Genomic DNA, 25,530 nt, shown 5'->3' on the forward strand with positions numbered 1-25,530 from the left:
ATCATTCCTGACCACTGGTCTTGCTAGCTAGGGATGATGGGAGTTGTAGTCCCAAAACATCTGGAGGCACACTGGTTGAGAAACACTGGTCTAGAGCAGGAATAGGCAACCTTGGCTCTCCAGATGTTTTGGAACTACAACTCCCATGATCCCTGACCACTGGCCCTGTTAGCTAGGGATCATGGGAGTTGTAGTTCCAAAACATCCGGAGAGCCAAGGTTGCCTATGCCTGGTCTAGAGGCACCCTAAAGCCTCCAGCAACTGGAGGTTTGGAGCGCAGAGACTTGCTGCAAGCTTGGCTCTGAACTGCAGCATTACACTCTGCAGGTGTGATATCCATAGATGCAGATCACTGCAAGCGATGAATGAACCCCCGAATACTGATCTAGATTGAACCCTTGCGGCTCTCTCATTTGGACCACATTCCCTCTGCCCATAGATGCCTGTTCCTGATCATCCGCCTTTTGGGGCTCCCCCTACTCTGCCAGCCTCGCCCAACACCTAATTGCTCGCTGGTACTGCAGGGTTGTGATCAGGACTGCGCGACAATGAATGCAGCAACCCCAGCAAAGCTTAAGGGCTGGTAAGGGAGGCCCAAAAGAATAAACTCATTAAGGTAAAATGTGCCAGAGCAGCGTGGAGCCATGTTCATCATAAAAGGAAAGGGGAAAATCAATGGCAGGCACTGGCCGGGCCCTGATGCCAGGAGTAATGTGAATGGCTGATTTAGGGAGCCTTTGGCAGCTGCAAAGCAGTAATTAGGTGTGTCAGGAAGACTGATAAGTGGAGCCAAGAGCAGGTCGATGCTGCAGGTGAGGGGCCCAGCCCTACTCGGGAAGGATGCGATGGGGAAGTGATCGCTTTTCTAGGCAGATTTCTGGAGACCCCAAGCAGTGCTTTGGACCAAAGGAAAAGCAGTGGTGGGAGGAGAGCATTTATCTTTTCCAGATATATTCCGACTAGAAATGGCCTAGTTCCAGCATGGATTCCATAAAGCAGTGGTGGCCAAACTTGCCCCTCCAGCTGTGTTTGGACTACAATTCCCATCATCCCTAGCTAACAGGACCAGTGGTCAGGGATGATGGGAATTGTAGTCCCAAAAGAAGCTGGAGGGCCAAGTTTGGCCACAACTGCCATAGAGCAAGTCACAGGCTGCCAGATCTGATCAAGCAACATATTTCTAGGATTCGAACATGTGAAGCCATCCAAGCAAAGCGCCTGTTGACTTGGGTGCAATTCCTAACTAGCCCCAAGGAAGGGGCTTGGCCTTGGGACAGAACCAACAGTGTGTATTGCAAAAGCATGCCGAACACCATCTCTGCTCCTAAAGCAGCAAAGGGTCTCTTAGCAGCAGTCTAGGAATTAGGGAACCACCTTCCCAGAAAAGAAAATACCAGACCCTCCACCATTAGGTTGCAGCATTTCTGGTGGGGGTGGGAAAGAATATGCTTTGGGGTTTCATTACTTTCTCCCTTGCGAAATCTCAGTGTGGTCTCAAAGGATTTCTCCTTGCCCAGCGAGATACTTGCCTGTCCCTCAGAGATCCCAGGGCTCCTGGAGCTGCAGTCCCTGCTGGCAACTAGAGATGTGGCAAAGCCCTGAGTCAGCAGCCAAGTCTCTCCTCTCCCCCCCCACTTCCTCCCCCCCCCCGCCACCCGCTGCTGCCAGAGAATCGACAAAATCACTCAGCTGGGAAATTAACTCCAGCCTTGAAACATCCCACCCTGGTGGCCAGTGAAGGTCAGGGAACTGGAGTCAGTGGCTCGGGGCTGGCAGGTGAAGAGCCCCAAAGCCAACAGTGTGAAGGAGGGGAGCCTGCACTGCCAGGACATCAACCAAGAAAGGAGAGTGACCACTGGACATCACTACCACTGCCACATGCCCCTCTGTGGATCACTCCCATTCCCTTTTCATTCTGCTGCTTGCAGGATAAATGCCAGGAACTGTTAATGATAGGATTGTTTGTGATGAAAACACCAAGTTTTCATCATCCGTGAGTGAATGTGGACTGATGGGTGGGAACCATGTGTTTTATGGGTGTTATGGGATGGGTGCATCAGAGCAGAGGTGAATGGAGATGGCTTATGGCAGGCGATGGGTAAAGAACTTAATAAAAGGCGCAATACTGATCGAGGTGATTCTTGAGAGGCAGGTGGGTCTTGATGGATGGATATCAAGGACGAGGAAGTTCATAGGGCACAGGAGAAGCTGGGTATGCTAATTGGGTTGCCAGCAGGCAAATGTCAGGAAGGAACAGCTTTCGCACTCACCGGAAAAGGCATTGTTGGTGTTGAGGAAGTAGATCTCCTCTCGCCCGTCCCCATCAATGTCGCATGCTGTCACACCAATCGCATTGCCTTGGCGATCGCGCAATGCATAATATGGAGAGCTATGTTCATCCACCGCAAGGTTCACCAGCCGGCCCCGTATCTTGTCATACTTCAGCACCAGGTTGGGACCATTGTACCTGAAGGAATGGAGAGCAAGAAATGTGATGTGGGAGGCGGTTCAAGGTAGCAGTGGCCCTTCCCACCCGATCTCTTCCAGAAAATCAAAGTCCACCATTCTTCATTTTGTGGGGTTACCAGGAGAGGCAACAAAGGGCACATCCCATCATTGCTGTTCCCGGGGGGAAGGAAAGGGTGTGTCACAAAGAGAGTGGAGCTTGAAGCCAAACATGGAAGGGACTTTAGAATGTCTATATTTATTCCACTTGTATTCTTCTCCTCCCTGTAGTTCAGGGCAGCAAATGAGGGGGACTATCCCATTGGATCCCCACAACAAAAAGAACAGCAAAGCCAAGGTAAAAATATGGGGTTCATGGCTGGCTCCATTTCAGAGCACGGTATCTACTATAATCCTGCTGTAAAACCTGGCACTGTGGATGTTCCAAATCAGGTAGATAGCACTGCAAAAGGGTTTTTTAATTCTTACTTTTCTGCAAATAAAAGCAAAGGAGAAAACCATCCACCCACGAACAATAAGAACAATCCACCAACCCAGCAAAAATATATATGTGAATCATACCTAATTTAAACATATTTTGCACATTCATATAATCCAGCCATATGCCCGAAAGGGTATCCAAGTGAGACAGATGATTGTTTGATACATGATGCTTTAGTTGACATTCCCGCACTGCAGGCGGTTGGACTGGATAACCCCTGGGATCCCTTCCAGCTGTACAATTCTATGGTTCCATGTTCAAATGTGCAAAGGGCAGTAAGCTTTTCAGACCACCGTGCAGTGGATGGTTATCCTTCCAATTGCAGTGTTAAATTATAAGGATTTGGAGGTGGGCTTCTGGCCGTGGGGCTCCCATCTCTATGGAAGAAGAGTTCCTTTTTCTAATTCATGTCACTCAAATTGAAGGACTCTGGGATTCAGAAAGGCAGTACTGGGGCTTTTAAAAACCAGCTGGTAAAGCAAGCCAGGGAGGTGCTTGTCTGTAAGCACTGAGCATCTATCAGAGATCTGATGCCCAGAAGATTCAGGTTGAAATTCCCCTTGTCAGTTTGGGGATCAACACAACCCACGTGAAGCTTGAATGCCAAACCAGCTATGACATTGGGCTAGTTTGAAACCCCTGGCAGGCAACAGCTGGCACTTCTAGTACAGGGATGGCAAAGGCTTAGGGTACTGCCTTCATGCAGCACCTGCCCATCTTCGGGATGGCTACGGCCCAATGGCACCCTCCCATGCCAAACATCCAGTTAATCAGCTTCTCAGAACCCGGATAGTCAGATCCAGCATGAGACCCGGATTCTTTTAGATATCCATTCATGCTAACATCACACAATGCGAAGTTGCAGAAACGCCTGAGCAGTTTCATCTGGCAGCTAATGATGTGTGACTCTAATGTGGTTAGCATGGAGTTTGCGAAGGCTGAAAATGCACAGTCTAGAAGAGGTAGAAAATTAATACAGCAGAGGAGAAGGAGGTCAGGGAGGGAGGGAGAAACCTTGAGGACAGTGTTACAAAATAACGCTCGCCAGCACCCAACGGGAATCAAGATTGGGGCCTGATAGTGAAGTGCAATCGATCAAAAGAGCCATAGCTGCATCGGAGGCTGAATCCTGAGCATCAGAGGTGCATCAGAGGTGAACATATCAATATATTGGCCAGATTCACCTGGAAGTGCTAGTGCCTGTGAGACTTGGGAGAAGAAAAAACTGGCTTCTACCACACAATTATTGAAGCCATCTCAGAAGCAATGAGTTCCTATAAATGTACACACTTTCCATTTCTTCATTCTCAAACAGAACATGGATTCAGATGCTTCCCAATGATTTCAATAAGTACATGATAGCCAGATGATCTGAAGCTTTTATCATATGACTGGCTACAATATTCCCCCTCCTCCCCATCTGTAATCATGAACAGGAAGGAGGCTTTCGTGTGAATGCTGTGTGAAAGGGTTAACAGCTGCTCTGAGTTCTTCCAGAGACTTATTTCTATATGACATTTTTGTGGTTGGCATAGCATTTGCCTGATTGGACATGCACCCTACTGAAAAGCACAGTGCTGCCTAGGCTGTGGTGAAGGTCTTTCCGGAAAGGTAGCAGTCTGTGATCCAGAGCGCTCTAGATCTGAGCAGCTAAGAAACTTTATTGGATAAGACAGTTCCGCCCCTCTCTCAGGAGCCAGACACACATTAGGAACAAGTGCAAAAGCAAATCAGAAGTAGCTAGGCATGAGAAAGGCAAGTTGGAGCAGAGGGCTGGGCACTGTTGCTACATACCGTTCCATTGCTCTAGGGCCCATTAGCATTTGGACATCAGAAAATTAAAGGGAGTACATAAAGCTTAAAATGTAGCTTTTTGATATGTATGAACATGCTCAAAGTCTCCCAGATCTTGTAATAATCTCAGCTAAGTTACTTGTACCACATAGGTGCCTAGATCTCCTTAGGAAGCATGCAAGAGGAGTTGAAAAGACATTCTGTTGCCTTTCCCCTTCCAGTTTTTAAAAAGTTGTCTAATGCCTCGTGCACAGATGAGTGAGCACCAGCTCCCAGCTTAGGGCTTTCTGCCTGGGCTGACTCAGCAAGCGCTATACCCTGGCCTCGGATAAACAAGTTACACAAGCAGCACTCATTGGGTTATGAAATGTCCCGTCTCTGTTTATGGTTATGGCCTGGCACGGGAGGGAAGCAGATAATTGCCTTTCCCCTCCACATCTCCCTGGGATGGTTGCAGCCAAGCTCCCTGGGACGGTTTTAATTCCCCCCTTCCCATCTGGCCCACCCACTCCTCATTCTTAGGCACAGGAAAATATGGAGCACCGCCCTTGTCAAGACTATAGAACACAGATGGGATGGGTCATCCAAACAGACTCCTTAGCAATGGAGTAGGGGCACGATCCCATTTCAGGCCACACTGAGCACTTGCTCTGGGACTGGCAGTAAACCCTTGAGCTAGCACGTGTCAGTGATCAAAGTGAAGCCAACAGCAGCAAACCTGCTTGTGCCCAAACTTGTCTTCAGGTGATGCATTCATCTCCTTAGCACACCCCCTCCCACTGCTAACATTTGGCACAATAGCAGCATCTGTGCTATTAAGACTCAACAATGTGGGCATGGACCATGTGGGAGTGGTATCTGAATTGACGTTGCTCCATATGGTCAGCTTGGAAGCAGAGACTCCATTGGCAGAGGGAGGAAGACACCTGCAACAGAGATCGGAGAACACCTGCACTGACTCACCAGGTCAGCCTGGTCTCACTTCAACATGACTCAGCCAGTCTCTGGTATGAGCACATATTGGACAGCAATAGCTTCTCTAGCATGCACTGGAGGAGATACTGGGCATGTGAGGGGGTGTTTGCTATAGGATGCTTCTTGGAGTTGCACCAGCACTAATGACAAAACCAGAAGATGAAAGGGGAAATGCTACCATCTGATGAGTGGAGAAATAATGGAATTCATCCCCAGAGAACACTTAATGCATTGTTGAAGCTCTTATACATAGATCAGACCTGGATTTGGTGTTATTTGATTTCTATTAGGAAGCTGGAGAACCTACTTATTAATCTTGCAGGTGACACAAAACTAGCAAGGTCTGCAAACATTTTAGGGAATAGGAGTCAAATTAAAAAGGAATTTGGCAAATCAAAATCCTAGCCATAGGTGAGCTGGGGAAAAAAGAGGAAAATAGGAAGCATTTTGCAGGGGAAAAACCCCAACTGAACTTTAGAAAGACTTGGCTAGGTTGGCAGTAATACTGCTGAGAAGTGTCTGGAGTTAGAGTGGATCATAATCTAAATGTGAGCTAGGAGTATGGCAAAAGCAGACAAAATGTTGTTTTGAGGTTGCCTTCACAGAAGCAGTGTCTAAGAAGCAGAACCTACTTGCTCTGTTCAGCACTGTTCAAGCCACCGCTGAAGAAGTAGCGTCTCCTTTAATAAGAACATTGACAAATTGGTGACAGTTCAGGACAGAATGATGGAGATGCCAAGTTTGGAATGCAAGCCCATGAAGAAAGGTCAGTGGGACGATGGGACAAAAAGGATGGATGGATTCAGGTTAAACAAAATTCAGGTAAATGAACAAGTTTGCTGACTTGATGCAGACATTTCCCTTCACTAAAACTTTAAGAAGTCAGATATAGACCCGCCAGAGATGCTGTAGATAAGGGATGGTGTTTCCACAACCTCCCAGAAGTCATTGGACTCCCATCATCCCTGATCACCAGCCATGCTGGCTGGGACTGATGGAAGCTGGAGTTGAGCATTGTCTGGAGAGCATCATGTTGGCTATTCTTGCTGTAAAGATATTGTGCAATCCCAGTAATCCATGATTTAGCAGTATTCACTGGAATCAGAGTTCCTTCAAATTGTTTGCGTCATGAGGACAGCAGTCTTCATAATTATATCCAACGATGCTTCAGTGAATGTTAATATTAGTAGTAATGGTAGCAGCAAATCTCCACAGTCTAGATTTGTCTCATGAGGTGTAGGGTTTCTGTCTCACGGTGTAAAGTATTGTGGCTTGCAGTTTCTCAAAGGCTTCTTTCCTACATGGTCTAGAAGATAGACTCATAGAAGCGTAGAGTTGGAAGAAACCACAAGGATCATGTGCAGAGGTCTCCAAGGGACTGTCCAATCAGGGCAATCTGTGTATTGCCTGACACTTCCTTTGCTGAGGACTGCATCTTATTTGGCTAGCAGATTAAGGGGATCCTTGGGATACAGCTGAAATCCTGCTGCTATTGCATGGGGGCAGGGCTGTCCTCTCAAGGATGCACTCCTGGACCTGCACACATATATGCACACAGAGTATTATGCTTGCATGGAAACCTCCCTTGATGTTTGCTCCCTCCAGATGCAAAACTCTTGGGTCCTTAACAGGACAATGTGGTGTGGGCCGGATGGCTGGCTCTTCAAGCAGCTGGCCAAGCTTCAACTCCGCTCCCCATCCCCGCCAATTGGAACTAGGAAGATTGGGGATACACACAGCTGAATGCCTTGCTCACTGCTGTGCACCTTTGCAAGCCAAGTATGCCAATAATGAGATGGGGCACTTCCTCGCTCTGCAGCCAATTAACACAATGTCAATTGGTGCACACCGAGGCCTGTCAGCACAGCAAGAGAGAACCTGGAGAGGAAAGGCTTGCCCCTCCCTCCAAGAGAATGCTAGCTGCTGCTCAGTCCAGGTGAGATGCCAATGGCCAGAGTGCTGAGTCACAGCAAGGGAACCTTTGCTTTTCCTTAGGTACAAACCATTTTTTGCATTGCTTTTTCCTGCTGTCAGATACTCAACCCTAAAGACTGGGGAGAGGGTAAGGTAGTTTAGTTTTCAAGTCAAAAGTCCTAACCTAAACAGCTTGGGGCAAGGATACGTGGAGAATCGCCTCGTCTCACATATGCACAGCCAAACACTATCTATGGTCAGTTTCTGAGGCCTCTCTCTGGTACTCCCACTGAATGAGGTTTGGTGGGTAGCAACCAGAGAGCGAGAAAGAGTCCTTTTAGTGGGGCATCTTTGTTTTGGAATGCCTTCCCTAAAACCTCTTGCCTCTGCTGTGGTCTTTTTGGTGCCAGGTGAACCCCTTTTTATTTTCCTCGGCTTCCCTATCTTAAAAGTTCTATCTTAAATTTCTTATCGCTTTTAAGATCTTTTACACTGTTGTTGTTTTCCACTGCTGGTTTTAAATCTGGATTTATTCTGCTGCTAGGTTTAGTCTGTTTTCGGTTTTATGCTTACCTGTTATTATATTTTCACATATTATTGTCTTGTTTTAGTGCAAACCAGCCAAGGGACTTTTGTTACTGGGCAGTATAGAAATACTGTAAGTAAGTAAACAAGTAAGTAAGTAAATAAATTACAAGATGGCAGCCACATCATAAAGAATGAGGTGGAAACTCTGGCCTGATAATGCTGACAGGTTGAGGATAACTTCTGCAGCCAGGAAGTGTGCTGCTATGTGGATGACCACACTCTGGAAAAGAATGGCTATCCACTTGGAGGAAAGGAGCTGGCTAAGTGGGCATAAAGTCAGCTCATCTGCATAGGCTGTGTCAAAGGCTGCTGACCTTGGAGCTGGGCAAGAGGACTTGGCGAAAAGAAGGGGGCTTGCCTCGCCTTTGAGTGGATGGCCAGGTCAAGGCACGCACCACAGCAGTTCAGCATTAACACAGGTGATATGGGGCGTTGGGTATTAGGGCAAATGGGATATAGCTTTTATTTTTGATGCTCACCAAATATGGCACCAAACACACACATGAAGGAGGTACAAGGAGGAATGCAAAAAAAAGAGGAGGGGCAGACTTGGGGTGTAGGAAAATGGAACAGAATGAGTGCCTGGAATCCTGAACTCCACGTTGCAATGACTCACTTGTTTGTAATGTTAAAGAACGAGAGCCCAGGATCCTTCTGAATGGAAGGACATGCATCTACTTTATATAACGCTGCCTGGAAAACAAGTTGGGCCCTGTATCACAAAGTAAAGGAGCCAACCCCTCAGCTAAACTCGTTACTGCAAAAGAAATTGTGCTTCTTTTTGTGTTCATGCGGCACAAAGAGAATGAAAGCTTTCTGGACTGGGGGAGGTGGGGTGTGTGTGCTCTGTTCCACAGAGGCAAATGCAGAATGTGCTTGCATGGAGCAAGGTGGGGCGAGGAGGCAGGGGACATGGGTGGCCATAAAACACACAACGTGGCTTTGGACAGCTGAGGAGCGTAGCAGCCCAAGAGAAAATTCTGGGACCCTAATATCCCCAAGCCTTTACAAGCTGTGTTATTACTTTGTCTTGCTGCTGCATTAAGGATGTGCAGGACAGAGCAACACCTAAGGAGGAATTCAAGGGTTTCAGTGAGAGACGGAGGCTACGAAGAAATGAGATTTCTTGGGAAAGTGAACTCAGCCGAAGAGGTGAATACGATCCAGGAAACGCCAGACATAAAAGTTATCCGGCAGATATATGCTCTTTCCCCCAGCTCAGTGCAATTCAGAGAATGTTTTATGGGCCGGACAAGTTATACAAGTGGTGGCCAAGTATAAAGGGACAGCCCCCCTCCAGTGCCCATCCACCAGGTCATGACTCCCGGGTGGCCAGCTGGCAAGGGGGGCTCTAAGGCAGCTGCAGGCAGAAACAGTTTGTCAGAGAAACGACTTGGGAAGACAGCTGCTAAAGGAAAGCTTTACTGCAGATGCACGTTCAGGCCTCCATCCGTACCTTTGCACTGTTATTACTTCAGGTTTATTTCAGGTGCTACAGCCTGACCCCAGCATGTTGAACATCAGAATGAGAGAGCAGAAATATACACCTTTTTCATTCCTCTAGAACCCACCCTCCAGCTCATGGACCAAACTTGGACAGGGGTTCAGATTTTGCCTGTGAGGCTGTTTCTGCCAAACCACACACACTTATAGATACAGTATAGACACAGTTGCCAATGCAAAAATCAGGAGTCTTAAAAGAGTGTCCACAATTGCGCATTGGCAAGGGAAAGCAGGCTTCAGCCAAAGTCAGGGCCGTCTCAAGCATGTCGGGCGCCCTGGCGTCGTGGTGCGGAAATTGCTCCAGCGCCCCTGCCCTGGTGGGCACAGCGCGCAGCACAGCTTCCGCACGGCTTCGCCGGGCAGTGCCCCCCTGCTGGCCCGGCGCCCTGGTGCCCCGCGCCACCCGGCCTACCCCTAGAGCCGGCCCTGGCCAAAGTGAAAACTGGCTAGAACCAAAATCTGCTGGATGATAGCAGAAAGCATGACTTGGCCCTTCAGCTGAACTTTGCTGGACTGCATGTGCATGGTGCTTTGAAGTCCCTACTTTAGGACTTCAAAGCATCCAATCACCTGGTGTCGAATTTGTCCAAAGGAGCCAAAAGATTTCTTACCCCCGCTCTAGAAGTTTGAGGAGTTTGAGGACACCAAGCCTACACTTGCCTCCAGCCTAGAATCTCCACAATAACCCAGAAAGACGTGCAATTTCCCCACTCTGCTGCCTCAGAGACACATGTCAAAGATGCATGTATACCTAGTCTAGACTTGCAAATGTGTATGTGAACCTGCCTAGTCCTGCATCATGTCAAAGCTCATCCCAACCATAGCAACCCTCTTTCCTGGCAGCCACCTCCATGCTCATACCTCTGACAGCACCCGGCATTAACCATGGTACCCACCCAGCCACGATGATCTCAAAATCTCCATCCTGGTCCACATCAGTCACGGCCACACCATAATTGAGCTGTGTCGGATTGCTGTCATAGTCAGGCGGGAGGATCTGATCCGTGATGGCTGTGAACATGGGCTCGCTTCGCTGAGATCCTTCGCCAGGCCAAGCCAGGACCAAGCTCCACAACAATAACAGCCTCCACCTTGACATCTACAAGGAGAGAAGCAAGAGACTGTGTCAGTCCTGTTGCCCTCACCCATCCAGCTGCTGGGGAATTCCCCCCCCCCAGGCATAAATTCTGAGTCATATTTCTGGTCACAGTTTTCAATGTGTGTGACTGCTCCCCAAGGGAGATGAGCCTCTCAGGCCTTCTCATTTGGATATGGAAGTGAATGAATCCCGCCTTGTTCTAGCCTGGGCTCAGATGGTGTTAGTACTCCAGAAATCCCCCTGGTCTCCATCCATGGCAGACTATGCGCCTGCAGAGAATCTGCCTGTTCCAGTGCTACTTACCCTGCAAATAATTGCATTTGGCAGGCAATCTGATGCAGCCTGCCTTATTGTTGGGAGAGAGCCACCCTGCTATTGCAGATCCAGGCAAACAGCCCCAGTCTTTGGGTTTAGGCCTGGTCATCCAGTTGCCTATTGCTCAAGTGCCAGTGATCCCCCGCACTCCCCCATTCAGTGCAAGCAGGAATAAGGAAAAGCAATGAGGTTGTGTTTCCTAATCCTCTGGTCTTGCTGGGGGGGAGCTCTGGAATGTGAGAGCTGTGGCAGGCTTGGGCTGGTGCCCAAAGCAGGAAGTGTTAGGACTATGGTTGATGAGAGAGAGAGAGAGTGAGTGAGTGAGTGAGTCTAGGGTGGGGATTTTTTGACCTAAAGTGAATTCAGCTGTCGCACAGATTTCACATTGGGATGCAAAACCAGGCTTGCTCCAGAGTTCCACATCACGGTTGAAGAGAAAACAAACAAGAACGACAGTGGATTAGACCTCACAGATACTCTGCCCTCTTCAGGACTTTGATAGGAAGAGGGAGATCCTGAGTTAGCCTGTGCCTCCAAGCAGAATGACCCATCTCTACCCTTTGACTGCATCAAAGAGAAACAGAAGATTCTGTCTCTGGACTGGGCTGGGCTGGGCTGGGCTGGGCTGGGAGGGAGGGAGAGAGGAGCAGCTATAAACTGAGTGCCAGGCAGAAACAGTGCTTGTGTGCTTATCTTCAATCTGGAGTTCTGTCACTTCTATAGGAAGATGTATATATGCACAGCCTTCCTGCTAGCCAGACGTTTGCTGGTGACCGTGAAATTAAATTAGCACTCATAGAGAATTAACGCACTGTATGATGTATGGGCAAAATAGACAGAAATTTAGAATTGCTACAAAAGTGGAAAGGCCTTCAGTACCCCAAAACTCCCAGTGGGACACTACAAACATTTCTCATAATGGAAAAGGCCATAGTTCATTAAAGCCATAAGCATAAATGGCATTCCTAAATCAGATCAAGCGTTCATCTAATTCAGGTCTCTTTCCAGCCAAGGCCACGAAACACTCGTAAGCAGGTTAATCCCTCCAACAGCCAGCCAGAGGTATACTGCCCTTAATCAAGGAGGCTCAATTTGGAGTGTCAAGGTGAGCCAGTGTGGCTCAGTGGTTAGTGGGTTGGAGTAACACTGGGGCCCCGTTAAACTCACTGGGTGACCTTGGGCCAGCTACTCTCAGCCTAAACCTACCTAACCTACCTAGCAGGGTTGTTCTGAGGATTAAATGGGGAGAGGTGGGATACATATCCAAGCAAGCAAGCAAGCAACAAACAAACAAACAAATAAGTATACTATTCCATTTCACCACATCTGTAGGATGATAATAATAATAGCCATGTTCAAATATATGAAAGGATGTCATATGGAGGAGGGAGAAAGATTGTTTTCTGCTGCTCCAGAGAAGCGGACATGGAGCAATGGATTCAAACTACAAGAAAGAAGATTCCACCTAAACATTAGGAAGAACTTCCTGACAGTAAGAGCTGTTCTGCAGTGGAATTTGCTACCAAGGAGTGTGGTGGAGTCTCCTTCTTTGGAGGTCTTTAAGCAGAGGCTTGACAGGCATATGTCAAGAATGCTTTGATGGTGTTTCCTGCTTGGCAGGGGGTTGGACTGGATGGCCCTTGTGGTCTCTTCCAACTCTATGATTTTATGATTCTATAATAAAAAATAAAAATAAAAATTATACCCCACCCATCTGGATTGAATCTAAAGCTGGTCATGGGCTCTCCTATTTGTTAGAAGTATATAAATACAGTGAAGGAAAAGGCACCTTTCAGTCTGTACAGGATGGGCACAGCAGTAAAACTACACACCAGAGGATATAAACAACATCCAAAGATGTGTGCAAGGACTTGGTGAGATCACACTTCTATTCAAGATGAATCCCTGCCCCCTGGCTACGTCTGTACAATAATTAGGGACTCATAGCATCATAAACCTGGAAGGTATTAAGAAGCATTTAGCCTGCTCCTTAAGGCAGGGTCTTCTCAACATTAAGCCACATCCAGATTGCTTATTGGCTCCTCCTACAGGATAATCCATCAGATACTCCATCCACAGGCAGAGGTAGAGCCGAGACAGTGTCCTGCACCAGAGGACACTTTCCCAGTTCAAGGGACTGTTTAGCAGGCGTCTCAGGTCAGAACCACCCTCCTGCACTTGAGGGTGCATTTTCATAATTAATGGAGATAATCCTTAAAACAGGTTAAAGCCACCCCTTTCCAAATCTGTACATGCAACCAGGGTAGCCAGGAGCTTGGCAGGGGAGGCACTTTTTCATTCTGTCGTCATGTGCATATGGAAACTCTTGACAACTTACACTAATAAGCAGCTTCTTCTTTTTCTGGGGCTGCCAGCTTGGAGCATTCTTAAAAATGCAGCCAACGGTCAGGATCAATACTGTCTTTAAAGCCTCTCGGGGATACTTTATCCACCCTGATTATGTGCACAAAAGGGTGGTCAAAACATGTAATCTGTCTTATGATCATTCCTATGGAGAACACCTGGTAAGCTCAATATTAGCCATTTGGGGCTCCCCCATTCCCCTGTGGCAGTACCTGGCTGTGTTGTAGACTCCAGCATGCAGATCTGCTGTTAACTTCCCCATCCCCACCTCTGAGTTGCTCAGTTGTGGCTTGGCTACGAAAGTGTTTCTGCATGGTTTCAACCTTCTGCAGCAATTTCCCTGCTTGGACCCATGATACAGGGGTGGGCTAGAATCCTTAGAAGCATCCAATTCACCTAGGCCAGCAGCAGCATATAGTGCCAGAACCAGACACATCCCAAATCCATTCAGCAGCTCTTGGTCTGGAGCCAGCTAGATCCTGCTAGCTCCAAAACCTAGTCTCACTCACCATATGTTCAGTTATTTCCTGAAGGGGGAATAGGTGGTGTTTTCATGGTCATTGCTTTTTATATGATAACATTTAGGGCAATGGGATTCATGGTGTGGCTGGCAATAAGTTGCCATACAAGTAGCCAGAAGGCTGTCTAACAAATACCCCACTGGTTTAAAAGTCCCTCTCAGATCAAACTTCAATGGGTGCCTGATATATGAGAGAGTAAGAGAATTCTGCTCACAGTCATGGTGCAACATGATAGGAGCCAACATGTGCAATCCTGTTATTCAGATAGGATCTTGCCTCTATCCACTCACCATGGAAATAGTCTGAAGAGCGCCGTAGATTCCTCCAGGCATGGAGATTAGGTAGGAGCTTACTGAGAGTAGGGTACATCTCCCATGTGTTGGGCAACAGCAAGCGATATATCACATAGAGCTGACAGTCTGGGCACTGGCACCACCCTCCAGTTCAAGCCCAGATTAACTTGTTGTCAAATTAGAACAGGATGGTAACAGGTACCTGGTGACAAAGATGGTGTGTTCTACCATCGGGCTCCCAGCATTTGGTTTGGGCTAATTAAACCCATACATCAGTGAACTCCAGATAGATCATTAGGGAAATGGCTATTAATTAAGTTGCCTTCCTCTACACACAGAGAGAGCGCTTATATCTGTGCACAAGGCAGTCAAGCAGACAGTCACACACTTGATCTTTGTAACCCTTCCTCCTCCTCCTGAGGGCTCTCGACTTTCCTGACTTTCCCACTGGAGCTTGGACAACCTGGTCTCTAAAAGTGTAACGTCACAACGTCACCACTTAATAGTTGCTTAACAAATTAGATGGTATTACATTGATGGTATTCCATACAGAAACATGGAGTGGGGGAGGCAACTGTTTACATGAGGAATGAGCCTTCTGGATTTTGTTGGGAGTCCCATCAGCATTGGCTAGTGGTCACGAGGGTAAGTTGTAGCTCAACAACACCTGGAGGACCACAAATTCCCCACCCAGTTGTAGATCATGGAACACAGGAACATAGAAAGCTGCCTTATACTCAGCCAGACCACCGGTCCATCTGGCTTTCATGTTGGTACCTATTATCTACCCTGAATGGAAGGTGCTCTCCAGAATTTCAGACAGGAGTCTCTCTCAGCTCTATCTGGAGATGCCATGAATTGAACCTAGGATTATCTGCATGCAAAGCAGATTCTCTGTCACTGAACTACAGCCCTGGAAGTCTCTACTCCCCAGCCCCACAACTATGTATTCACACAACTATGTATTCACACTAGCAAACCACAGGACATGCACACAGCAAAGAAAACTCCCAGATGCACAATGACCACACATTCCCCAGAGATTCCTATATGAAAGTCTTTACCAGGCATGAATTATGTGATGAGAGAAGATTTTGTCTGATCCCTTCACTTGATTAACTGATTAACACCTTCTTTCTTGGAGCCTGGAGAGCATCCAAAAGGGAACTGAACTGGCGGCGGGAGACAAAAATGAATGATCAAGCCCCAGAGCGGCTGATGGCTGCTTCTATTCTCAGGATGCTAGTCTCTTGTTTTGGATGCAGCAAGAGTCCAGCCCCACCAAGTGTGATGTGCCCATGGCATTAAATGCAGGATGGTGCGGGGAAAGGCAGCAGAATACTACATAAGTATCAGGCACCTGGGCAGGAAAAAGGGACCCTCCCAAAGACCAGGGAGACGGTCTTCACTCTGAACAAGGGAGGAAATTGTGCACAAGCAAGGAGAGCCAGGCCTTTGCCTGCTCATTGCTGGGTTGTTTAATAATCCCTTCCCTTGTCTCTTATGGGCAGCTCTGAGAATGGAGACAGTAGAGATTAGGTAAGAAGGCATACATCCAGGCCCCGGGTCCAGTCTGTCCTTGGACCAAGCTTGGGCTCAGAACTGGGGTCAGGCATCTTGGCAGTCGCCTGCTAGGGGGATCCACGGTATAGATTTGCTTCTAGAGATGCCCTTGGCAGCTGGGGAAGAAGAAAAAATAGCAGTTGGTCGCCATCTTGTTCCGAATGTGGACATTGATGGAAGTCCTCTCCATGACTTTGTGCCCTGCACACCACCATTTTCTGTTCCACTAAACGGGCCAGCTCTTGAGTAAAGGATGCAATGTGTACAAGAATGCCCACTCAGTGCCCGCACTGCAGCAAATTTGCCCTGGACGGCTTGCTGTGGTCATAGGCAGATCCCCCTTCTCTGCATTGCCTGTCCAACTCCAGTGCTTGTAAAAATCTGACGTTAAGGTGGTGATATGGCACCAAGGAGGTGAAAAGTTTCTAAAATGGGCAGTGCTGGTTCTCCACCGAGCAAAGGAGAAAGCACCCCTCGGGCCATGGAAGCAGCTGCGCAGTTCCATGTCTTGCATGCTCCTACAGGGTGTGGTTGATTACACTGCAATTTGTACCCGTTTACACAAATGGACGGAGATACACTTAACTCAGCAGACCCTGCCCCAAGGAGCAGATGGCACTAGAGGCTTAGAGGAAGGTAGCTGGTCCTGCTAGTGACACAGCAGGGCCTCTGCATGCTGGGGGCAGACAGCGGGATCTGCATGGCATGTTAGCATGGGCATTTGATAATTCCCAAGTGAAGGCACTGCTTTATTTCCTGTCATGGAGAGAGAGAGAGAGGTCTGTCCCATTCGCTCCAAGGCAACAAGGCCAAGACAGGTCCTTTGGCGAATCCTGGACACCCAGAGAGAGGATGCAACAGAAGCAAAAATTTAATTGTATTGTTGCTCTGCACCAGCAAGCTGCTGCAGAGTTCCTGCTATTTATCCTAAATGACTTCATAGCCCCCGTGGCACCGCCATCTCTGTTATAAAGCCCTCCAGCAACACTGCCTGCGCTACTGTGGACTAGTGACATCACTAGCTCACAATGTCATTATCCAAATGCATCCCCACATTTTCCTCCATGACATCACAACTGAACAGCCAATCAATTGTGGTAGCATCAGAATAGCCTGGAAACATCACGAGACACCTCCTCTCTCCCCCCCCCCCCACACCGGCCCAAGCCACCATATTATCTTCCAAAGTGCTACTAGTTCAAGCAATCTTGGCACAAACAAACCCAGCAAGACTAATGTGTGGCATCATCACCACATTAGGGTTCAGGTCCTGCTCAAGTCTTTCAGGGCTGCTTTCCCTTCAAATTCTATTTTTCTGGAACCGCTGCTGAGAACAAGAAGAAAAATGTTCCTGTCCTGGGCTGCACTGCTGTCTTCCTTGAGCCCACTAAATGCCAGCCCACAGCCTGCATTAATGCTGCAGGAGACCTTCCCTGCAAAAGCGACAGGGATCACCCCCCAGGGTGTTCGGGAAGCAGCCACAGATACCTCTCCCCGCCTCCCACCTAGTGCCTAGGGAGTTGTTCTTCGGAGTTGCCCCCTTGTTTCCCCAGTGCCACACTGCAGGGTGGCCTGCCAGCCCCAAGCTGGGGCACAGCCAGCAGCTGCCGCCGGTGCAGTGTGGAGACAAAAGCAGTCACCTTAACAGCAAGCAGACCTTGGCACCCTTGGGATGCCTGTTCCCTGCTCGCTGTCCGGGGGGGCCGCGGCAACCAGAGAGGCAAAGTCCTTCCTCAGGCAAGAGCTGAAGCTGACCTGGACGGGAAAGGTGCCCCCACCCCACTTTAGTCCTCCTCAAAGCCAGAGCCTCTTCCCTTAGTTAGACCCCACCTCTCTGGGCCACTCCTTCCACTCCACTTCCCCAGCTTTCCGGGCTCCCATTGCTCTCCTCCGAGTCCCACCCTCACTCCCCATTTTCGCCCGCCCGGCTCGCTGGCGCCGCTTGGCGTCCGGGGAAGCGGGGCGCAAGCGCGCGCGCCCTGTGCGCCCTTCCCGCCTCTCCGGCTCACTCGCAAGAGCCCAACTTTTCTTCTCCGGCTCTTTGGGAAACTTCGCCCCGTCGGCCGGGTCGCGGCCAGCTCTACTCACCGGGCAGGCGGCGGGGGCCCGTGGCAGGGCCATGCCACCCAGCTGGCCACGGAGCATCCCGAGCGGGCGAGCTGCCCCAATGTCCGCAGCTGGTGCTGCCTGCCCGCTCGCTGGCGCCTCCGCTGCTGCTGCTGGCGCGTCTCCCTGGCTCCCGGCGTGGAGCTCCTCCGCCCCTTCTCGCGCTTGGGCAAGTCCAGCAGAGCGCGAGCGCCTCTTTATGTAAAGCCTTGTGCCCGGCAGGCGGCCAATCAGTGCGGCCCGAGCGGAGCCGGGCACCCAATGGCGACGCCGGGAGGTTGGGCCGCCTGGCACTGATTTACTACCTGGAATTGCAGGGGAAGCGCGGCCAGGCAGCGCCGATCAATACGGAGCCAAACTGTGACGGGCGGGGAGGATGTTGGGGGGCGGGCAGGGGCGGAGGTCTGGGGTGTGTGGAGGGCGAGGCGGGAGAAGGGGGGGTGCAGCCTCCTTCAAGAGCACAGCTGGTAACCTTCGAGAGGGAGCGGGGCTTGCCGGATCGGGGTGGTAAGAGCTGGAATCGAGCCCAGCAGCCCCGACGACGCGCACCCGTAGATGGGCTCCCGAGGAGACCCCGAGGCAAGCGGAGGGCATGGAGATGTTCCGCCCCCTCCCACCAAACCTCCCACCCACTCCACCTCCAGTTCGCCCGCCTCCCCGAAGCTGATCTTGGCCGGCAGGATGCATATACAGTATTTATATACTGCCGTGTGACACGCTCCATACTGTTCCTTTCCGGTGAAGATAGGAGCGGCGGCGGCGGCTTCGCCTAGGGAAGCAAAGGATGAACGGACTGGAGCAGCAGGAGATCATCCCAGGGATACTTGGAGATTATGGAGCGGGGGGCGGGGGGAGCCGGGCTGTACACCTGAGCTGTAGCCTTGGGAAATGTGGCATTCGCTTCTCATCCGGGCAGCAACACCCCTTTCCATTGCACTCTCTTCTGCCAAACAGCACCCACCACATCATCTTGGGCTGGCGCCCTTTTCTCACACACGGCGGGGTGTGTGCGCGGGCCACACACCCCCCGCCGCTTTTCCTGTTTTCTTCACCCCGATGTGGTTCTGAGCCGTACCAGCCCCTCGTGCGACTCCTCCGTTTACCCATAAGCTCTTGTCTGCCTAGTGATGATGAGCCTCCTCTCTTAAGCCTTCCAACTTTGGTTGAAGATGTGGACAGCAGATATTCCCCTCCCCCGCCAACCACCACTAACTTGGCGTGGGGATGGGGGTGGGGTGAAAGGGATGAGCAAAAGCCCAAGAGGAGCCGGATCAGACCAAAGGTCCATCCACTCTAGCATCCTGTTCTCATAGCGGCCAAGCACAAGCAAACAAGCGGAGCACAAGCAAACAAGCGCTGTTTGTGCTCCCCGGCAACTGGTGCGGTACCAGTGCATCTCCGGTGCATCCCGTGTCGGATCCTGGAGGTGGCATCGGGCAAGCGAGCCGAAGACAGGGTCGTGGCATCATCCTGTCCTTGCCAAAGCTCATTCATTCACACTTCCGCTAGCCGTCCCAGTCCCATCAAGTTCTGGCTCTGGCTTGACCAACTCACTCCCTCCCTTAAGGAAGGGCTGCTAGGTCCTAGAGCACGTTGTACCTGAGGCTGAGACCCCCAATGGCTGAGCGTCCCTTGCTTGGACTTCGACTACTTTGGGCGCTTCCTGGGCTGCTGAGTTCTTCGCGGTATCAGGAGGGCGCCAAGCCCTTTGCGCGCTGTTACTAGGGAGATTTCACTATGGTCTTGTAAAGGAGATTACTCTTGATTTCTCTAGTCTGGCTGCAGATGTAAGCGCACGTGTTGGTCTTGCGTTTTTTTGTTTTGTTTTTTAATGAGTTGCGTTGAGGAGAGTCCTTCGGTAGGACCGTAGCACGTGGGAGCCAGTTTAGCCAAGGTAGCATAATCACAGGATCAGTGCGGGCTTAGGCTGGATGTGTCTGTGTGTACAGACAACTAGAACCACCTTAGCATGGTCCATATGTCAAGGGGTGGAAAGACATGTGGCCCTCTAGACCTCTATGTGGCCCTTAAGACTGTTGGTGGCAAAGGAAAAAATATATAGGCATAAAAGGAGAATTCCCTGGATGCCACGATCCAGTTTTGGGGCAAGTACTCCACAGCAGTGTGAGATTCCAGGGGTTTCAGAGTCTGTATTTCCTTTAGGAAAAAATGAGGCACATTGTACACTGTGGTGTCTTTATGATATATGGTTTATTTACACATATATGCAGCTTGAGCCTACGTTGAAGGGGTTCCCAGCATCGTACCCCAAGAGTTTTGCTTCTTTCCTAGGCACAGTCCTGGATTCAAACAGCCGTCAGCCATTTCTCTGTTATCTGTTTGCCACATAACTCCTACTCTGTAAGCTTCTGGCCCATATTGCTTCCTCCCCCTCTTCTCTAAGCTCTTGGCTTTATCTCTAGAGTGAAAGGGGCCCCATGTCTTTGCAGTCTATGGTGAGTTCTTTTGGTCCATTGTACAGTAGTCCTTAATGCTCCATCCCTCTGGTGACTGCCTCAACAAAGAAAGCTTAGTCTATCTTAATTAGCCCTTAACACATGTTAATTCCAGAGGATTTAGAAGCATCTAATACACTGGTCTAGCACATCTTTTAGCATTCTAAAGCCTTCATTACATCTAACACCTACTGAACCCAGTAATTTAGGGTGCATCTCGCACCCATGAACTCCTAACAATCCTTTCCGGTGTCAGCCAAGATCACCGCCTATTCTGCAAACAACCTCAAAGTGCTGTGGCTGCAGAATACAAAGAAATCAGTCAAAAAATGGCCAAGATATAAAACAGAAGACCCCTTAGACCCCCTTGCAGGTGAGATCCATAGCTTTGCTACTCAGCCACATCATCAACCATACATCTGCAGATCCCTTTAAAGCAGGTATTGAGCTTAAGCAAGGGGTTTAATTATAAAACCCCTCTTCTCTAACGGCATAGCAAAGTTAATGGATGCTTCTTCAGGTCAAGTCACACACACCATCAGAAACTGTAAGGGCTGCTTTATGTATGGTATTCTAATTCCCCACATATATCTCCATGTAGATAAAAGCATGTACGCTTTGACGTTTCAAGTATGGCATGAGTGGAGATTCTTTGCATCTCAAGTACATTGATCAGGCAGGCAATATGTGAGTGGTTGAATACATCATACACTGGAGATTGTAATATTTCATGCATCTCCAAAGCAATCCAATATTGGAAACATCTGTGTGAGATGTACCCAGTGCCCTCTTCTATAGTGCAATTTCATTTTCAAGTTGGTCCAGGCCAGCCACAGCAGAGTCAGTATTTGCCAGTGCTAATTTGCATGCATTTGCTTCTTTTCTTGCATACTGTATTGTGCAACCTTACAATGACCTGCACCTAGCAATCATTTTGCCCTAATTGGGGTGTTGGTGGTGGCGGCGGCATATTTTAACAGAAAAACAACAGCACAACCCAAGCAGTCACACACATGTGTAAGAGGTCTTCCGACAGGTCAGATCTTAACCCTTGAGCATCAAAATTCTTCCAAATCCCCTTGCTTTAACCACAGGAACAATTACTCATCTTTTCAAAATAATCCACCCTGTTCTCTATTATGGTCGAAGCCTATGTATCAGGAGGGTAGCTGTGTTAGCTGATGAAGGTGAAAGAGGAAAGAGTCTTGTGGCACATTAAAGACTAACAAGGGTTACCAACATGGCGCTCGTTCTGGCAGGACCCTCTCCCAGTCCCTCCTGGAGATGCCGGGGATTGAACCTGTGACCTTTTGCTTGCAACGCAGATCTTCTGCCACTATGCTATGGCTCTTCCCCCTATAATTCCAAATGTTTCTGGGCATGATCATTCATGGACTAGAGTTCAGTTCATCATATGCATGAGAACAGTGGGAAATTGTCATGTCATTGCTATTTGACTCCACAGCTTATATTCTTCTCTCTAAATGTATATCAATGTCTATGTCTCTACACCTGCCTATTGACTACTATACCTCATGCATCTGATGAAGTGGGCACTAGTCCCCGAAAGCTCATGCTACAATAAATCTGTGAGTCTTTAACATGCCACAGGACTCTTTATTATCAATGTGACTGGAATCGATGTGTGAGTTTCATAGACAAGTGCGCAGTGTGAGCCTGGAACTTTTATCTCTTCAAAGGCAATAGAAGATTGCATTGGTGTGAGTGTGTTTTGTGCTGCCTGCAGTATATACCTGGAACACCCACTCCCTCAGAAAGTAACAGTGGAGCTAAGATTGGCAAAGACTAAAGCAAAAAATGAAAACGATATTCGAGCTGAGGCGCGCAGGTATAATTTATATTCAATAGGTGGTCAAACATAGACACTTCTCATGTTTTCCACACCTATAACCAGAGTTGCAAACATAATGGCTCACTCCATTTTAGTTGAGGTACTAGAGAAGGGAATATTTTCCCAGTATGTCAAACAGCTGCTTTTAGGGGCAAATTTATGAGCTTCTTCCTTGTAGCTAAGCATATTAGAGTACAAGCATGGTGATGACTTCTCATACTCTTGGGAGAATTAGGGTTGCTTCATATAATATGAAAGTTGCTAAAGGGAGAAGGGAAAAGTTAATACATCACACACATGTGTGTGTGTGCATAGGAGGGAATGAGGCACACTTACAGTGGTGAAATAGACATGTTTGTCAAACCACAGGTAGGATCTGTACAATTTCTTACACAGCAGTGATTTCTGAGTAGGAAATGCCTCTCTTTTTAAACCCTGGTTTGTGTGTCACCTCACGTGCTTTGAAAGCAGACTATGTGACTAATTAGTTTTCGAAACAAACAAATAAATAAATCTTGTGTGAAGCGGCCCTCATTTTTCCTGCCTGATAGGATACCTGAAAAGCACGCAGAGCCACCAATTAGGAGATATTGTCACAATAACAAATATGTGTATCGAGACACATGAACTGGTATAGAAGCAGACATATCCATACACTTTGTCGGATGCTTCCACATATAATTACACCACAGCCACCACATATATGCATGTGAATGAGCATGCACTTGTACAATCTCAAACAGTGACAGGACTAGATTGATGCATGCAGTAGAATGAGGTGGTAGGATAGAATTGGCTGCACCACTTCAGACTGAAGACAGGCAATATAAATTCCAAGTACACTCTACCTTAAACAAAAATTTAAAATCCCTGTAAGTGGAAAACTAGCACATCAGGGAGACAGTTTCTAGCCCAGCCATTTCCCCACTGTCCTAGTTTTCTACTTGCAGGGAGTTGCTGCTGCTGCTTGCTGGTTTACACAGGGCAGTCATTCAAAGGGGTGTTTTCCATTCACAGTCTGAAGTAGTATCCTCAGGACTTTACTGCCTAATTTCCAACTCATTTTGCTGCATCCATCCAGAGGTACCTTAACTTTTTCTGGTGTTCTGACGGCTCTGCTCCTGTTTCATTCCTGTAAGAGATAAGACAAGGAAAACAAAGAAGCCCAAAGAAACCCACCTGTGCATTCTCCACAGGTGAAGGTCTTTGGATGAAGAATGGTATACAGTTTTAATAAATAATAGTAATCATTCTCAGCCAACCAGTGACTGGCCTGTGGGGGATCATCTTCCAATGTCATCTGCTCACACTACGCATTTAGGGAGGACCTCCCATTTTAATTAGGGGGATACTGTCATCATCCAGAGGACCATGAAGGGTAGCAGGAATGACAGATCTTGGAATGGGCTCCTAACAGTTGTGTTGGGTGTGGGAGGCTTTACCTTTGGTGATGACCCCCTGAGCTACTGCTTTTAGAAGGCTACAGTTGCCATTTGTGTGTCTCGACAGACAATGGAGTGTGCCTCCAGGGGTGAAGTCAAACCACTGCATTTAGCAGTACTGAAGTAACCCCCCAGAGCGCAAGCCTGGGCAACGTGTATGGAGGTCCTGGGCTTCCCAAACGATAAGACTGTTAGGATTTCATGCTCCCCGATGCTGTTTCTGTTTGTTCTCGGAGCTGGAAACAACAGGCGCCATAATGCTGTTGTCTGTAAATAGTCTGTAAATACAGTGGTACCTCAGGTTACAGACGCTTCAGGTTACAGACTCTGCTAACCCAGAAATAGTACCTCGGGTTAAGAACTTTGCTTCAGGATGAGAATGGTGGCGTGGCGGCAGTGGGAGGCCCCATTAGCTAAAGTGGTGCTTCAGGTTAAGAACAGTTTCAGGTTAAGAACGGACCTCTGGAACGAATTAAGTTCTTAACCCGGGGTACCACTGTAAATGGTAGTTTAGAACTACGATGCCTCTTTCTTTTTGCTGTGTCACGAGAGAAGGCTAGTGTACATAAATCAAGTTGGTTTATGTAGCTGGAGCGCCCTGGAGAAGAAGGGGATGCCTTTTCCAGAGCTATGCTCATCGGAGGACACTCGGAGATCCTGGAGGCTGCAGATAGCCTGGAGTGCTCTCCCAACAAAGACCCTCCTCTTGGCCTCACTGATGTTGTCCAAAGGAAAGCAGAGCAATACACTTGGCACCAGCTTGGCTGCAAGAGTTGCTGGAAGGAGGCATACAAGGCGCCATCGTAGAGACTCCTCTCCTGATTTATGTAGGGTTTACTCCTTAGCCTTTTCTTCTTTTAGAATCATAGAATCGTAGAGTTGGAAAGGGACCCCAAGGGTTGCCTAGTCCAACTCCCTGCAATGCGGGAATGTCAGCGAAAGCATCCATGACACCTGCTGTCACTCCAGAAAGACGAATGCCTACAAGTGCTGGAACCCCCTGAGTTCTCTCACCTCTCAGAGATTAGGGTGGCTTTTAAAAGCAGGATCCCATATAACCGCCCCAAATGCCACCATGAGCACAAATAACCATGAAGGTACAACAGAAAGGACATCTCCAGCGCTGCCACTTTAAGCCACAGCTGTTATTTGTGAGATCTCTGAATAATAGAGAAGGCATTCTGCTTTATGGAGCCCTGGCTTGGCCCTTGGCTGTGCTCACTGAATTGCTCTGTATTGCCTATCCCCAGTCACAATGAAGGGCGAAAAGGCAGCGGGAATCCGGGATATGAAAAATGATGCCCTGATGCCTCCTGCTCGAGTTGTTGTCTTCTCCCCATTAACAATGCAAAAGAATAAAGAGTGCTAATGATATTGGCAGTTTATACTAAATCGGGAGGTGTCGAAACAGCAAGGAGAACAGCAACAGGAATGGGGGGGTGGCAATGGGGAGAGAGTGGCAAAGGTGGGTGGGGCAGTAAGCGGCAGCAAGTGACTCTGCAAGGAATAGAGGCTGTGTAGAGGGGGCAGCAGCCCAGGGAACTGGGAACAATGGACAGGATATTAGAGAAGAGCTGGCAGTGAGATATGGCAAAGAATGGCAGTGCAGAGAGGACTGGAGGGTGTGTGTGTGTGTGTGTGCGTGCGCGCGCGTTCGTGTTGGTGTGTGTGAGTTTTGTGTTCCACTGTCAGTCCAACTACGGCAAAAAGTCTAAATGTTACAGGCATCATCACTGGCATAGTTGTAGAGCTATGTACAATCTAATTAATGAATCGAATGTAAAAAAAAAAACATTGT

General features: G+C 48.6%; 1 protein-coding gene across 4 annotated transcripts in view; it reads right to left on the reverse strand.

The window, feature by feature from the left end:
• Positions 1-18,153, reverse strand: part of CRTAC1 (cartilage acidic protein 1) — a 37,377-nt gene extending 19,224 nt beyond the window's left edge. For 2 of the 4 annotated variants that reach the window (XM_035132743.3, XM_088670656.1), the window contains exons 1-3: positions 17,965-18,149; positions 10,618-10,820; positions 2,271-2,467 (exon numbers count right to left, since the gene is read on the reverse strand). In XM_035132743.3, the coding sequence (XP_034988634.1) occupies positions 2,271-2,467; positions 10,618-10,820; positions 17,965-18,021 (457 nt within the window). In that variant the 5' untranslated portion in view covers positions 18,022-18,149. Of the gene's footprint in view, positions 1-2,270; positions 2,468-10,617; positions 10,821-17,516; positions 17,536-17,964 lie in introns of those variants that run through there. The other 2 variants (XM_035132744.3, XM_060274678.2) reach the window with 2 other exon arrangements.
• Between the last annotated feature and the right edge of the window lie 7,377 nt (positions 18,154-25,530).

Source organism: Zootoca vivipara, chromosome 5 (assembly GCF_965207765.1).
Source record: "Zootoca vivipara chromosome 5, rZooViv2.hap1.1, whole genome shotgun sequence".
NCBI lineage: Eukaryota > Metazoa > Chordata > Lepidosauria > Squamata > Lacertidae > Zootoca > Zootoca vivipara.